Source organism: Oryctolagus cuniculus, chromosome 7 (genome assembly GCF_051225735.1).
Source record: "Oryctolagus cuniculus isolate XC-2025 breed Fujian yellow rabbit chromosome 7, ASM5122573v1, whole genome shotgun sequence".
NCBI classification, from domain to species: Eukaryota; Metazoa; Chordata; class Mammalia; order Lagomorpha; family Leporidae; genus Oryctolagus; species Oryctolagus cuniculus.
This window is the reverse complement of record NC_142873.1, coordinates 37,267,615-37,279,831: the sequence shown is the minus strand read 5'-3', so window position 1 is coordinate 37,279,831 and position 12,217 is coordinate 37,267,615. Positions and strand designations below refer to the sequence as shown.

Sequence of the window (12,217 nt, the reverse complement as noted above, 5' to 3'; positions counted from 1 at the left end):
GTGGCTGTATTTCCTGTTACTGGTTTAACGGGTGGAGAAACTGGGCATAATTCTGAGGCCTGTTCACAAACAAACCCAACTGGGGCTGGCGCTGCGGCACAGAGGGTAAAGCCGCCTCCTGCAACTCTGGCATCCCATATGGGTGCCAATTCATGTCCCGACTGCTCTACTTCTGATACAGCTTCCTGCTAATGCCCTGGGAAAAGCAGCAGAGGATGGCTCAAGTGCTTGGGCACCTGCCACCCACGTGGGAGAGCTGGATGAAGCTCTTGGCTCCTGGCTCCCCCGTGGCCATTGTGGCCATCTGGGGAGTGAACCAGTGCATAGAGGGGGGCTCTCTCTTTCTCTCTCCCTCTCTCTCTCTTTCTGTAGCTCTTTCAAAAAAATAAGTAAACCTGAAAAAGCAGAAACAAAATAAAAGGCAGGTATACTTGGTATTAAGGACAGCTGTGTTTCTGGCTGGGTTATTGGTGAAGACCTCATTGGAGATGCATCTTGCAAACAGTCTAGATATCAAAAAGAGCTGGCCGGTGCCGCGGCTCACTAGGCTAATCATCCGCCTTGTGGCGCCGGCACACCGGGTTCTAGTCCCGGTCGGGGCGCCGGATTCTGTCCCAGTTGTCCCTCTTCCAGGCCAGCTCTCTTCTGTGGCCAGGGAGTGCAGTGGAGGATGGCCCAAGTCCTTGGGCCCTGCACCCCATGGGAGACCAGGAGAAGCACCTGGCTCCTGCCATCGGATCAGCACGGTGCACTGGCCCCAGTGCACCGGACACAGCGGCTGTTGGAGGGTGAACCAACGGCAAAGGAAAACCTTTCTCTCTGTCTCTCTCTCACTGTCCACTCTGCCTGTCAAAAAAAAAAAAAAAAAAAAAAGAGCTGGGAGGGCACCCCAGGAGGATGAGACTGGGGAAGTGGAAAGGATATGAAAGGGGGAGTGTCAGCCCAGCCCAGGCCCCGGGAGACGCCAGTTCTCACTGTCCCGGGTATGGAACAGACGACATGCACCATTCCCCAGGGAGGTGCCTGAAACTGCTTAGAGACTTGTAAACTCTTCACCCACATTTGCCCCCAGGAGGCAGAGGAACAGATATGGGGTGCTTGCAATACGCCCTCCTGGAGCGACGAGGCTGATGAAGGGCAGTGGAAATGGTAGGGGGCAAATACGGAGAAAACGGAGCAACACCAGTTCACAGCGTCGCTCTGAAGTCTTTGCCCAAAAATGTCTAACCCGAATCCAAGCAGACCTTTAGCTCTAACTTTCATTTTAAAGGAAAAATAGGGGCGGGGAGGTGTTTGTACTGGTGGTTAAGATGTCTGCATCCCATATCAGACCGGGAGCGCCTGGGTTTCAGTCTCTGCTCCGCTCCCAATTCCAGCTTCCTGCTAATGCAGACTCCGAAGGCAGCACATGATGGCTCAAGCAGTTGGGTCCCTGCCACTCATGTGGGAGGCCCAGACTGAGTTCCTGGCTCCTGGCTTTGCCCTGGCCCAGCGCTGTCTGCTGTGGGCATTTGAGAAACAGTTAGATAAAGTCCAAAAGAGCTATTCCAGAAAAAAAGCACCATGGCACCACTAACTGGACCATATTAACAGTAATGTACCCAGACTGGTGTCTTGTTAGCCTTAACAAATGCCATGGTTATGTGAGAAGTTCATACCAGGGGAAATCAACTGGGAGAAGGGTTTGTAGGAATTCTCCGATCTAACTTTGCAAGTTTTCTGTAAATCTGAAATTATTCCAAAATTAAAAATTTAGGAGAGAGAAAGGAATAGAAGAAAAAACTAAGTACAAAACACACGAGCTCAATGCATGGACGCTGATTAACTCTGGTGCAAAGACCCAACTCCACAAGACATTTTTGAAACCACTGGGGAAATTAAATGTGGGTTGGGTGTTACAGATTTTAAGGAATCATTGTTAATTTTGTCAGCTTGAGGTTATGTCTGAAGATACCTTTTTAAGAGATGATTACTGAAGTGTTTGGATAAAATGTCATGCTGTCTCTAATTTTAAATCCATCAGCAAAAATTTTAAGGAGATAAAGCAAATACAACACAATAGGGGTGGTTGTTCTATCTTAGGGACAGCAATACCGGGCTCATTACACTTCCCTCCCTACTCTTTTACATGGGTTAAAGTTTTCATAATAAAAACTAAACTAATAAATAAATATATAACATAACGACTGCCTATCTTTTGCCTATGCTTTACATATTGTTTTGTTGGGTCTACATAACTCACATTTTAAAGAGGCAGAAAATTAGGCTCAGAGAAATTGGGTGTCTTTGAGATCACATAGGCAGAACAAGGCAGAGCTGGGATTGTCTGTGAGAATCCTCTGCCTCCCACGGTGCCTGGGCAGGAATAGTGACTGAAGTCAGGGCTGGCGCTGTAGTGTAGCCGATGAAGCTGCAGCATGCAGTGCCGGCATCTCTATGGGCACCAGTTCGTGTCCTGACTGTTCTACTTCTGATCCAATTCCCTGCTGGTGTGCGCGGGGAAGCAGCGGAGTATGACCTAGGTATTTGGGCTCCTCTGCCCATGTGGGAGACCTGGAAGAAGCTCCTGGCTCCTGGCTTTGCAATTGGCCCAGATCTGGCCGTTGCAGCCATTTGAGGAGTAAACCGGTAGATGGAAGATTTCTCTCTCCCGCTTTGTGAGACATGGAGGGACGCGCCCCTTGGTGGACTCAGCCCTGTGCCGGGAGGGTCGCCAGTCCTCCCTGTCCCTCGGGGCCTTCGTCTCAAAACCAGGCCATCTCCTAGAAGAGAAGGGAAGCGGGAGGGGAAGCTGGGTCGAGTGGGGATTTGCAGGATGAGGCAGAGGAGAGAGACTGGCTGAAAGCTTGCAGAGGCAGTGTGGGGACAGGCCACACTCACTGAGAACTGTGTATTCTTTCCTTTGAAAGGCAGAGTTACAGAGTGGAGCAGAGAGAGAGAGAGAGGGAAAGTGGGAGAGAGAGAGAGAGCCCCAAATGGCCAAAATGACCAGGGATGGGCCAGGCTGAAGCCAGGAGCCAGGAGCTTCTTCTGGGTCTCCCATGTGGGTGCAGGGGCCCAAGCACTTGGGCCATCTTCTGCTGCTTTCCCAGGTGCATTAACAGGGAGCTGGATTGGAAGTGGAGCAGCTGGGACTTGAACCAGTGACCATATGGGATGCCTGTGCCGCAAGCCGGGGCTTTAACCTGCTGAGCGCTGTGTTGTTAACAGTGCCTCCCACCAGGCTGTGTGAAGTAGGACCAAGGAACGCTCAGTTCCTCCCTCTGGGATTAAACGACCAAAGCACAGGCAGCACAAGGCAAAGATGCCGATGGGATGGTGAGAGAAAAGAAGGCCAAGTGCACAGAAGAGGAACGCGGCTCCGCGCCTCCCGAATCCCCTCCTGGGGAGGCTCCTTCCTTCATCAGCTGGGGACTACGCTGCGACACGCCCAGAGAGCGAACACCTCCAAGGGGCACCAGACTGCGGCTCCTCCCAGGAGAGGGACCCTGCGCCGCACCAGGCACACCGCGCTCAACAAAAATGCACAGAGGGATGAGTTTAAATTTCTTCTTTATTAAAAAACAGAGGCATTTTTTTTCTGGGTTTTTCAAACTTCTCCAATAGATAAAACTTTTTCCCCGCCACTTGGCACTTCTTTCTGGCCCCCCTCCACTGCTGCTCCTGACACGGCGCGCCTGCAGAAAGCTGTTCAATGGTGGGCTTCCCGGAGCTGCAGGGGTAGGGGGCCGGAAGGAAGGCGGTCACTGGTCAGAAGGAGAAGTTCACTTGCACAAAAATAGAACCTGTGGAGGATGAGACCAGCACATACACGTATGGGTTGATCTACAACCCATATAAAAAAAATAGACCCCAATTGTCATTTTACATTTGCAATATTATACAAAATAATATATTTTTAAACAGTACAGACCCATCACACACACACGCGCGCATACACACCCACACACATGCACGCACACGCACACACAAGGTGCAATCAGTCGGCCCCTCTGCACTTCGGTTTGCAGGGACAAGGGGGTCAGTAGGCGAAGATGACGTGATAGGTGACCTGGTGGCCGTTGTCCCAGGCATACAGCAGGCGGTCCTTGGGGTTGTAGTCCACCTGGGTAGTGTAGGAATACTCATTCTCAAACAGCAGCCTGGGGACGATCTGTGTGTTGGTGTGGGTGTCAAAGGCGTAGGAGATGTTGGCGTTGCGCTGGTTGTAGCTGTCCACGGCATACAGCACCCCACAGATGACGAAGCAGTTGCCGTAGAAGTTCCGCCGGAGCCCTGTGCGCCACGTGGTCTCCTTCTGCATGCTCAGGTCCACGGCATTGAGTTTGCTTAGGACGATGACCTCCTGGCTGAAGCCCTCATCGTCCAGGGCTGGGTAGATGAGCCACAGGCCATTCTCATCCACAGCAAAGTCCACATCCGAGTGGCCCTGCCACCGCCACGGCGTGGCCTCCTCGTAGGCCACGTCATGGAGCATGGCCCAGGCAGCCACGTAGCGCTGCTTCAGGTCGTACTTGATGATGTTGCGGGTGAAGGCCCGGTTATAGTAGAAAGCGCCATTGTACACGACATGGCCAGTGCCGATCCAGCTATACGGGAGCTTGTAGGAGTTGCTCCAGCGACCTGTGGGCCGTGAGAAGAAGGGGAGACTTCAGGGTAGGGAGATGACAGGCAATCAACTTGGGGTCTGGAGACCGGGGTTTGTTGTACAGGAAATTGCCTAAACTTTCTGTACCTCAGCACTGTCATCTGTCACCAAAAAATAACAACTCCCAGGTGGGCGTGCAGCACAGTGGTTAACCGGCTGCTTGGGACACACACATCCTGTATCAGAGCTGCTGATCTGAGTCCTGGCTGCTCTGCTTCCAATCCAGCTTCCTGCTAATGCACATCCTAGGAGGCAGCAGGTGGTGGCCCAAGTGCTTCAGTCCCTGCCACCATGCAGAAGACCTGCAGGGAGTTCCAGGCTTCTGGCCTCAGCCCGGCCCAGCCCTGGCTAGTGGGGGCATTGAGGGAGTGAACCAGCAGATGGAAGATCTCTGTCTGTCTCTCTGCGTCTCAAATAAAAAACGAACATAAGTAAATAAAAAAAAAAAAGAAAAAGTAAATAACAAAACCCTGCTTGCCTCACTGAGCTGTTTCAAGCAGCCAGGGTGCTAATACATGAGTGTGATCTGTGAGCTGTCCAGGGCTGGGCATGATTAAAACAGAGAGAGTGGGGAAGGAGGAGGCTGCCCGAGTGGACCCATGCCACTTACCTTGTTTGAAGTTCTCCAGGTTCCGGAACTCTACCAGGGTGTTGCCATAGTAATAGTTGGTCACATAGATCCGCTCGTCCTTGGCCAGTGGGTCCTTCATCCAGGCCCCTTCGTTCCGCCCGTACGTGTTCTGGGTTGTTGGCCCCGTGATGGTGGAGAGGGTGTCCTTGCACCTTCCTGGTGGAGAAGAGGTGCAGGAGGAGTGGGGAGGTCTCCATCACATGGCCCACGTGCTGATGCATCGAGGATCGTTCCCCTCCTACGCCCCTGCAAAGTCGGCCACCGTCCCTGTTCTTTCACGCCTCCCCACCGTGCTCTGCTCTGTTGTTCTCTGACTTCTCAATTCTACTCCTCAAGACCCTGAGATCCAAAGTCCTGTTTTGACACCAGACCCTCCTCTGCAAAGCTTCCTTGCCCTCCCGTTCTGTTCCATCCTGCTCCCCAGTGCCCCGGATGCACTGTCTTCCAGCAGCCACCATCACCCTGTATTGCCACGGTGTGTGTGCACCTCTGCCCTCCCTCCACGCCCACTCCTAAGCACAGCATAGGCACCAAGGGGGCAGGGGCTGTGGCTTCTCCTCTGCTCCCCTGGTGCTCAGAACGCAGTATCTGGAAGGTCACGGGCACCCACAGGTGGCCTGATGCTGGGCTGAATGCACAGTAGCCTGAGCAGCATGAGGGGAGTGAGGCCAGGAGCTGTGCTGGGGAGCCCAGTCACGGCCGAGCAATGGATGGTCATCTTCCTGAGGCCCACTTGCCAGGCCCATAGACAGTTCCTGTCGATCCCCTGTCTCTGTCACTACCAATAGCAGGGTTCCAGGGACCCCTGCTGAGGAGCAGAAGGAGCAGAGCACCAAGTTCCCATGTGAGGACCTCACTCTGGGTTGCAGGAGCCTCCTTAGAAGTTCAAGTCTTACTGGGGCAAAGACACAGCAATACATCCTTCCGAGTGGCTCTTTGGAGTGGCCTAATACCCAAGACAGGTCCTAAAGGGCCACTTGAGCCATACCAGATTCTAGACTAAGTTCAAGCCCACAGGGCTGACATGCGATATTATTGCTGAGAATGGCCCTGGGCGGTTCTGAAGTCACCCGTGACTAAGGGCATGTGCCTGTCTGGTCCCCTCACTAGTGGGTTATGGAGGAGACACGGAGAGGTCAGCAGAGAGAGTAGGATAAAGCCACCTGGACTTGGCCCACTCGGCTTCCCCATTAGCACTTGCCGTCGAGGCTGGCAGCACCAAGGGCCAACGGAGATGAGAATGACGGGTCCTTGACAAGGGTTCAGATTCAGGGTTCTCTAAGGTCCAGTTCACCCTCATTTCCAGACGGATCCAATCTGTTGTATGCATTCGGCTTCCCTTGAGGAACAAGCCCAGGCCCACAGCTGGCAGGACAAGGGCAGGCAGCTGCGCCTGTGGCTTGGGTTTGGGGGAGCTGGGGGTGGCCGTGGGATGAGCATTGTTTTCCAGGCAGGCTCCGTGCTTGGGTGCAGTTGTCAGGGTTTAGGCGGCTCAGTGTGGGGTTTCTAAGTCCCCATCCGGCAGCGTCGGGGAGCGATTCAGTCTCCAGGAGACAAACAGAACCTCCCCGCCAATGCCTCATTCCCCCACAACTGAGCTCATCTGTTCAGGGCAATAAAATAGAAGTTTCTGAGCCCTGGCAGCAGAGGTCTGATGGGAAATATCTCATTTCCTGGCACAACGCGGGGGCCGTGGCTGCCAGCGGAGAAGCCACGCCCACACCCCCTGCACCGAGTGGGGGCTCTTGCATGCCACTCCTGGGAAGGGGCACTTACGTACCCCCTCCCCCTGGCAAGGCCCAGCAGCATACCAGCTCTTGTCTCAGAGGCAGCCAAAGCTTGCACCCCGGAGCCCCACAAATGGCTGCATGAGGCCATGGTTGCCGGGGTTGCCAACAGCCTTGCCACCTCCTACCAAACATGGAAACTGCAGGCATGCTCCATAAACCAGGGCTCCTCCGAGCTTGGATGCCTCAGGCTGCCCCAGGAACTGGCCTCCCTCTCCCCTACCAAGTCCCTTCAGGGGCCTGTCTCAGCACTGAGGCTGTGCAGGGCTGCAGATGGGCCCCAGCTTGGAGTCACAGGCTTGGCCTTGGTCTTGGCCCTGCCGCCGACTCCAAAGTCTGGGTGGTCTCCATGATGTCACAGAGCTTTCATGTCTTCAGTGAATATGTAGAAAACATGCCCTGCCTACTTCACAAGGGGGCTTGGAGAATTCTCCTCTGGCAATGGCACGGCAGGCTGAGGAAGGGCCCCCAAAGACACCCAGGTCCCAATCCCTGGTACCTGGGAGGGACCTGGGAGGGACCTGGGAGGGTGACCTATTTATCCAAGGGGAGACTGCGGATGGGATTAAGTCAACACTCTTGAAATGGGGAGATGATTAGAGATGATCCAAGCGAGCCCTGACTGTAATCACAAGAATCCTTGTAACGGAGAGGCCAGGGAAGAGCTAACAGCAGACCAAGAGGAGGCCAGATGATGGTGGAAGCAAAGGCTGGCAGGAGGTGGTCACCTGCCAAGGGACGCTGGCCACCACCAGACACTGGAGAAGAAAGCATTCTCCCCTGGAGCCTCTGCACGGAGCCAGCCCCCCGACACTTCGAGTGTCGCCCCTGCAAGACTTATCAGTTCCCTGTTCTGCTATAGAATACGTTTCTGTTGTTTTCAGCCACTAAGCAGGTGATGATTTGGAGGCACAGGAAACGGATACAGAAGGAGTCAGCTTCTTACTTCTGCAGGAAGAGCGAGCCCCCTTGCAGCCTGGGCCCTCGGGCCAAACCGCGGCACGCGGGGCAGGGCAGATGCTTGAGGTCAGGATCAAGGCAAAGGTCAGGGAGGCCAGCAAGATTGCCACACTCTGAGAACACAGGGCCATTCAGGAGCTCCCACCCTTGCAGCAAATGACAGCTGCACAGAAAGGCCAACAGATACTGACCGCCTACTTGGTGGACCGACGGAAAGATGGTGTGGGAGAGGGGACAGTTCAGAGAGAATCCTGTGCTGCCTGCGACTCAGGCCTCCCCCGAGCAGACTGCCCAGAGTCATGGTGATGACGACAGCTAACGTCTATCAAGTACTTTCTGGGTATTAACCCATCTAAGCATCGGTGGTCCCAGCAGCCAGTTGGCCTTGCTTTCAAAGGTTACCAGAAAGGAAAACAGAAGCTTGCTTGAATCTCAGCACCCAGGAAAGAGAAATCCACAAACCAGAGCCTCTCCTGCCCTGTGCACCCTCTGAGGAGGGTGCTCCGGAAATGTCTGGCACTGCCCATCAGGGGTGCTCTTGGCTTTCTTTTGCTGGTTGAGGAAGCTTCTCTTTTGGTCAGAATCTGTGGGCCAGCCTGGCACCCACCTCCACCTTCCCTTGGTTCTGCACCCCTCTCTCTGCCAGTCCCCGCCTCCCTCCCCAGCCATGCCTTCCCCAGCTCTGCTCTTCAGATGGATTCCCTCTTCTCCACGCCTTTCCCTTGTTACCCTCTTGAGCGAGCTCTGCTCTCAGCCTCCTTCCTCCTCCTGCACTCACTGGGCAGACAGCTCTCACTGATGACCTTGGCCCAGGTCTTGGTTCCAGGCATCGTGTCTCTGGCTCTAAGGCACATGTGTCTTCCCTGGGTGTCTCCTGGTTCCTCTAACTTAATGGATCGATAGAGAATTCATTTGCTTCAGTTCACAGCCTGCTCCTCTTGCACTTCCTGTCTAGAGAAGGGTACAGCACACCACCCACCTGCTGAGCCAGAACCGGGGTCATCCCTATGACCTTCTCCTCCCCCTGGGTCAGTTCCATTCTGCTTCTACTGCGTCACCCTTTAGTGCTTCTCTCTACCTCAGTGCTCCTTGCCTCAATTGCTCCAGTTACACCTGTTGGTCTCTCCTCTGGCCCCCTTCTACCTGTCCTGCTGTCCAGTTGTCCCTGAGCTGTTTTTCCAACATGCACATCTGCATAAACCCTTACTAACTCACCAGCTCCAACCGCCAGGGAAGCCCCACATCCCTGTCCCAGCACAGCAGCCCCTCCTACACTTCTTGCCATCTGCCTGGATTCAGAGGTCTCCAACTGAGAGGCCTCCAGAGGCCAGGCAGGTGCTGGGATGAGTGGCGGAGGCTGAGTGTGGGACAGTGGGCAGCAATAGAAGCGGTGGTGAACTGGAAGAAGAGCTGACCAGAAGGCATTCAAACTCAGGAATGGGAAAACACATCTTGGGATGAATTTGGCCTCAGGTTTGCTAGCTTGGGATCCTTCTCACACACCCAGCAGCCTGCGTTCCCCGGGGTGCCACGGCCAGCACTGGCTCTGTGGGTGTCTGATCTGTGCAGTCACATGTCACTCTTGGTTTAGTGCTCCCCTGTTACCACCTTGAAAGTCTTAGTAATTTTACCCTTGCACTTGAGCTTTATAGGTGAAGGTCATGGGTTCTATATTTGTGGATTCAACCAACCATGGATTGAAAATATTTGAAAAAACTTGCATTGAGGCTGAACATGTACAGACTTTTTTCATGTCATTATTCCCCAAACAATACAGTATAACCACTGCCTTGATGCCATTCTGTTGTATTAGCTATTACAAGTAACCTAGAGATGGCCGGCGCCGTGGCTCACTAGGCTAATCCTCCACCTTGTGGTGCCGGCACCCCAGGTTCTAGTCCCAGTCGGGGCGCCGGATTCTGTCCTGGTTGCCCCTCTTCCAGTCCAGCCCTCTGCTGTGGCCCGAGAGTGCAGTGGAGGATGGCCCAAGTGCTTGGGCCCTGCACCCCATGGGAGACCAGGATAAGTAACTGGCTCCTGCCATCGGATCAGCAGCAGCCATTGGAGAGTGAACCAACGGCAAAGGAAGACCTTTCTCTCTGTCTCTCTCACTGTCCACTCTGCCTGTCAAAAAATAAATAAAATAAAGTAAAATAAAAACAAGTAACCTAGAGATGATTTACAGTATATGGAGGGATGTGTGGGGGTTCTATGCAAGTACTATGCCATTTGTATAAGGGATCCGAGTACCTGCAGATTTTGGTGCCCAAGGAGGGTCTTGGAATCAATCCCAGTGGATACTGAGGGACAACTACATTTGCACTTAAAATTGACATTGCAAAACATAAAGATGGATGTAAAATTCATATCAGAATTTAAATTTTTAATATCTTTGCCTATAGCAGCGTGAAATACCAAGTGAAAACACTACAAGGAGAGAAACACACACACACACACACACACACACACACACACAGCTCTATAGTCACTACCTTCATTAACTCTATTTCCCTGCAGTTTCAACATGCAGGGCTCCCGTGTTTTCATTCTGCACTGGGCCCTACACATTACCCAGCCTTGATCATGCCGCGGCACTTCCGGTGACTTGCTGGCTCCCGTCCTTCTCACTGCAATGCCACGTTCCTTCATCACCTGGCCGACTTGCCCTCCCCCTTCAAGAGAGTTGCCCCGTTGGTCTTTTCTGGAAGAGAGTCCTGGGGGCCCTGGGCTCCCGCTGTGAGCCACAGCGCTTCCTTCAGCTCAAGTCCAAGTACCACCTCCTGTTTCCGTGTCAGTCTCACTACAAGCCCTGGCATACCTGTCTTTGCGTTCCCGACACCCACTGCGCTCACATGTTGTCCACCACTGCTCTGTGCCCTTGAACCCTCTCCATCACTTTAGGATTAAGTCTCAACTTCTCATTGCCTTTGCCATCAGGTCCTCACTTCTTATCCTGGGGTTCCCAACTCTCCCTTCCGTATTGCAGTCTGGGCCAGGACCTCTGCCTTCCATTCCCCTACCCACCCTGGCTCTCACTGGCAGCTCTGCCTGGAGAGCCCATGACCACCTTTGAGAACGAAGCCCCCCGACAGGTCTGGTGATGCTGCGGCTGGATCATGCACACCTGTCCCCTTCCTTGCCTCCCATGCCCCCTGCCACTTTAGCCACCTGCTGCCTCCCTGCGAGGTTAGTCCCTCCGGGGCAGTGACTCCGTCTCATTCATATTGGTTTTCTGCAGCCCAGACTTACTCTTCAGCTTCTACCCACTGACAAGGAGAGCTTTGTATTCTTATTTTTAGGGCCAGAAGCCCCTGTGTTCTGAGTGATGTCCCCAGTGGCTTAAGGGGGTGGCTTAGATGGATCAGCAAGGAGACTGGGACCAGGGTAGAGCTGGGGACACAGGGCACCCCTGTCAAGTGACTCAGGGAACAGCGTGGGCACTGGGAGCTGTGGAAGGTGCCACCCCAACCCCCATCAGCAGCGCCCTCCTTGGGTTGCCCCACAGCAAGCCTCCCTGACCCGAGGCAGGCCAGCCAGGCCATCTCACACCACAGCGGAGTGGCTAACTATGACCCTGGCCTTGGTTAAGGTCGTGTGCTTTGTGGGGGTGACATTCTTCACAGATCATGGTATTTCCTGAACTCAGCCTCGAATATGGCATTGTCATAAGCTGACTGTCCTTTTTGTTTGCCCCTGCCCACCCCAACCCACCCCTGACTCACCCCCCCAACCCCCCAGCAGTAGCCCCTTCTAACAAACACATCAGGAGCTGTAGACGTTAAAGTCTGGCGATCTTGGCCTTGACCAGGCAGCACTTCTCCCAAGCCCCAGCTTCCACCCCTGACAGCATCTTTCCTCTCCTTGTCTTCCAGCTCTGAGCCAAATGCGTGTGTGCACCACCAACAATGGAGTGAGATTCACTTGCTTTGGGATTTTTTTTTTTTTTTTTTGAGACTTCTATGACTCCTCCGAGTAGTAGACATTTTAGGACATCATGAAGTCAGGGTTGGAAATAAGATGGGGCTAGGATGGTCCTTCTAAACACAGCCCCATGTAAAGTCGCATCTTAAGTAGCTCAAAATCAAAATGGCCAGACTCCTCCAATGGCAAACAGCATTTCCCTGGCACCAGGTCAGTAGCCTGTGTGCACTTTAGCCAAATGCTTTTTACCCTGCCGATGACTGGGAGATG

General features: G+C 53.6%; 1 protein-coding gene across 1 annotated transcript in view; it reads right to left on the bottom strand.

Moving 5' to 3' along the window:
- Positions 1-3,535: 3,535 nt before the first annotated feature.
- The window catches only part of OLFML2B (olfactomedin like 2B), a 33,836-nt gene continuing 25,154 nt past the window's right edge, over positions 3,536-12,217 (bottom strand). Inside the window, exons 7-8 of the mRNA XM_002715110.6 lie at positions 5,259-5,435; positions 3,536-4,623 (exon numbers count right to left, since the gene is read on the bottom strand). Coding sequence (XP_002715156.3) covers positions 4,022-4,623; positions 5,259-5,435 — 779 coding nt within the window. The 3' untranslated portion in view covers positions 3,536-4,021. The remainder of the gene's footprint in view (positions 4,624-5,258; positions 5,436-12,217) is intronic.